This window comes from Mandrillus leucophaeus, unplaced genomic scaffold (genome assembly GCF_000951045.1).
Source record: "Mandrillus leucophaeus isolate KB7577 unplaced genomic scaffold, Mleu.le_1.0 Scaffold231, whole genome shotgun sequence".
Classification (NCBI taxonomy): domain Eukaryota; kingdom Metazoa; phylum Chordata; class Mammalia; order Primates; family Cercopithecidae; genus Mandrillus; species Mandrillus leucophaeus.
Genome location: NW_012102377.1, coordinates 212629 through 216131, shown reverse-complemented (window position 1 = coordinate 216131; position 3503 = coordinate 212629). Strand labels below are relative to the sequence as shown.

Genomic DNA, 3503 nt, shown 5'->3' with positions numbered 1-3503 from the left:
GCAGTGGTACAATCTCAGCTCACTGTAACCTCCACCTCCAGGTTCAAGCAATTCTCCCACCTCAGCCTCCCTAGTAGCTGGGACTATCGGCGAGTGCCACCACACCCGGCTAATTTTTCTGTGTATTTTTGGTAGAGATGGGGTTTCACAGTCTTGCCCAGGTTGGTCTCAAACTGCTGGGCTCAAGAGATCTGCCCACTTCAGCCTCCCAAAGTGCTGGGATTACAGGCACAAGCCACTGCACCAGGCCTAAAATGTTAACTCTTTAGCCTTAAAACCACCAGAGGCTTAGAATTCCAGATCAAGGGGTTTCACTGAGGTGACACCCCTCAATACACACAAAGAGGCATGTACACGTATGCACACATGCACACACTTACTTCTTTTTCATTACTTATCAGACAAAGTAGGACTCAAAGCACCTTCCCTACTTACTCTAAATGCTCACTAGCCTCTACTTACCTCCATACTGGACTTTGAATCTCCCATCACAGGCAGCAGCAGTGTTAGGACATCTTCACGATTTGAGCCAGCATAGGCCAAGCCTAGCCTGCAAAAGCCATGGGAAGGCGGTCCCCAACACATACCCAAGGATGCAGCAAGAAAAGAACAAAAAGAGAATCGGTCATTCATTCACCATTTCAACAAACATTCACCAAGAGTCAGATACCCAGTAGGCATAGTGGTAGCCCTTGGCAATATAGGTGAAAGGGGCCCAATTCCTGTTCTCCAGAGTGTACAGGCTGAGCACTACCAGAAAGAAAAGTGAGGAACCTTACCCAAAGATGGAACCAAGTCTCATGGTGTTGCTGTTGTGGAGAACATAGTCTGAGAGCAGTGCCAGAGCAGGGTCACACTCATTCCGGACCCCAGAGTTCACTATGCCACAGGCAAGAAGAGCTCCTGACTACAAAGAGTAAACAGATTCTTCACTCAGGATACTCTACCTTCCTCACCACAAAGGATGCAACATGGGCCTCACTGCAGCACCTGCCCTAACTGGAGTTAAAAACTGGGCAGACCTCATCAGTGCAAGAGAGGCACTGCTAGGCAATAGAATATGGAAGGGGGAAGTCCCCATGAGCAGGCTGTATGTAGACGAACCTTAATGTAGTCCTCAGAGGAGTACAGGTACTTGTCAATCTGGGTGAGGCCACCATCCACATCCCACAGCAGAATCATCCCAAGAGATGCAGCTGCACTCAACATTCCTATACCAGGGAAGAATCTATTAGTTTTAAAATGGTCCTATCCTGAGGATCCTGTTATTATAAAGAGCTCTCCAAAGAACTGCACGGTGGATCCCTTGTCAGATAACTTATGACTCCAAGAGGACAAAAGAAGTGATCAAAGCAAAACAAAAGACAAAGCAGGAACGGAATTATACCATGGTCCTTGTTCTTGTAAAGCCATTTGTTGCCATCATCTGTTAGCAGCTTGTCTTGGCCAAAAGCTGCATTCACAAAGCCATTCACAAAAGAGGAGGCCAGGTTCATGCGGGCAGAGTCCACCTGAGAGCCACTGCCCCCAAACCCTGCAACAAGAGGGAGAGGAAAGAAGGTTTCAGCTAGGACAGGAAAGAAACACAGCATGGCAGCGGGTTTCTGGTTCTGAACTAGTCCTTTAGTATCCTCTACCTATACCCCCAAGCAGTGACCTGAAAAAAAGTTCATGGGGATTCTGAGCTCAGTAGGATAAGCATGTTGGCCAAGCCATCACTCCCAATACAAGGGGCGTAACTACAATCCCCCAACTGCCATACACAGAGAGGGATACTCACTGTTGTTCTCTAGGTGGGTTTTGTAGATGTCATCAGGCACCTTGGGCTCCATGATGTCCAGCTGAAGAGAAGTCAGAGGGTCACAACTGCTCCCCTAGAACTCCCCCAGCTGTCCCTTCTGCTATCCCACTGAATGGCAATTCTAATCAAGGAGAGTCTAGTCAGAGGTATAGTCGGCGAGGTGAAATGGCAGGTAGAATTATGATAAAAAGGCCTTGATGAAAAGAGGGCAGTCTCACCTCCCGAGCTAAGGCCAAGAAGTTGCTGTTGAGCTGTACATTGGACATGATCTCTGTCAGGTCCTCATACTCCTCAACGTCTTCACTTAGCTCCAGGAACACCCCATGCCGGCCTAGCATGAATGCCATCTGTTTCTGTACTACCCTGTGGAGAGAGTCCGTACATCTGCTCACCACTGCCCACTAAGGGCACAGGAAAACCCCTCAAGCCCTAACCAGAAACTACAAGTCCCAGCTCTTTATGCAACTGTCCTATTCGTGAGCTTATCTCTTTGCCAACTTCTTCCCTACATACACATCCTTGCAGGAGGTGAAGATGTCTTCTACCAACTCCATGTCATTGAGCATCAATGCCAATCTCAGAGCTTCAGGGAACCGGCTAAACTTTCGGAACACACCCAGGGCACAACGCAGTAGGGCTGAGTTCTCAGGCTCAGGCACGTAATTCACACAACTACAAAAGTAAAAGTAACAAAGAATTCAGAAAGTGCCAGGCACTCATTTTCCCCATTGAATTCACTTACCCAAAATAAATAATGAATACCTACTACACACCAGGCACTGTGCTAGATGTTAGTACTAAGAAGACACAAAGTCTCTGTCCTCAAGAAACTCAGACATCAACAGATTAACTACAGCGTGATGCTATGCTTGAGCAAATGCTCTGGGAAAATAGAGGAGGCACAATTGAGAGAGAGAGGTGCTGAGGAGGGCATGCCTGCCACCCATCCCTATCATGTTCACTCACCTGGTAAGATAAAGGCAGACCTTTGCGTATGCATTCTCATCAATGTCCTTCTCGAGCATGTCCACCTGCTCAATTTCCATAAGCAGGTCACAGGCCTCATGCTCTGCATTGTGGGCCATGTTGTAGGGGACAATTTCCTTCACCAGAGTGAGCAGTGGCTCCCGCTGGACCTTCTCCGCGTCATCCAGCTCCTGCCACTCCTTAGCCACTTCTCCTGCCAGATGCCTACAGATACGCCCAGACGATTAAGGGAGCACAGCTTCAGGGGAAGCACTTCTCTGTGGGTCAAGGAATCCAGTGTCTGGGAAATTCAATACACTGATACTCCAAGACAGATGGTACTCCACAAGAGAATTCTGAATTATCTCAGAGCCTCAGAGCCCCCTTCAGACTCCCAAGAAGAAAGATCTTACCTGACATACTCATGACCCCACGATGCCAGTTCCTCCTGGGAGCCCACTAGCCGATACTTGAGGCACTCGCGCTCCCCACTCATGGTCATGGCCAAAACAGAGATGATGTCAGCAGCAAAACGCTATAAAGAAAACAGTCCTTTGAAGTCAAACCCAACAGTCCAGCATAAAGGGAACATGCCTTGTGGAATCAAGATCGTTATCTCCAAAATTTAACTATTAACTATACCAATCTCTGTACTAGAAATTTAACACGTTGTCTAAGCTAAACCTCACAAAAACCAAGGTTGGTGTTGCTATCTCCATTTTTTTTTTTTTTTTTT

At 47.6% G+C, this 3503-nt stretch overlaps 1 protein-coding gene across 1 annotated transcript in view; it reads right to left on the bottom strand.

Annotated features, from left to right (window-relative positions):
- The window catches only part of PSMD2 (proteasome (prosome, macropain) 26S subunit, non-ATPase, 2), a 16062-nt gene that overhangs the window by 4211 nt on the left and 8348 nt on the right, over positions 1 to 3503 (bottom strand). The window contains exons 4-12 of the mRNA XM_011981849.1: positions 3181 to 3302; positions 2768 to 2992; positions 2315 to 2473; positions 2020 to 2164; positions 1781 to 1841; positions 1388 to 1534; positions 1105 to 1211; positions 780 to 907; positions 463 to 550 (exon numbers count right to left, since the gene is read on the bottom strand). Of these exons, the coding sequence (XP_011837239.1) occupies positions 463 to 550; positions 780 to 907; positions 1105 to 1211; positions 1388 to 1534; positions 1781 to 1841; positions 2020 to 2164; positions 2315 to 2473; positions 2768 to 2992; positions 3181 to 3302 (1182 nt within the window). The remainder of the gene's footprint in view (positions 1 to 462; positions 551 to 779; positions 908 to 1104; positions 1212 to 1387; positions 1535 to 1780; positions 1842 to 2019; positions 2165 to 2314; positions 2474 to 2767; positions 2993 to 3180; positions 3303 to 3503) is intronic.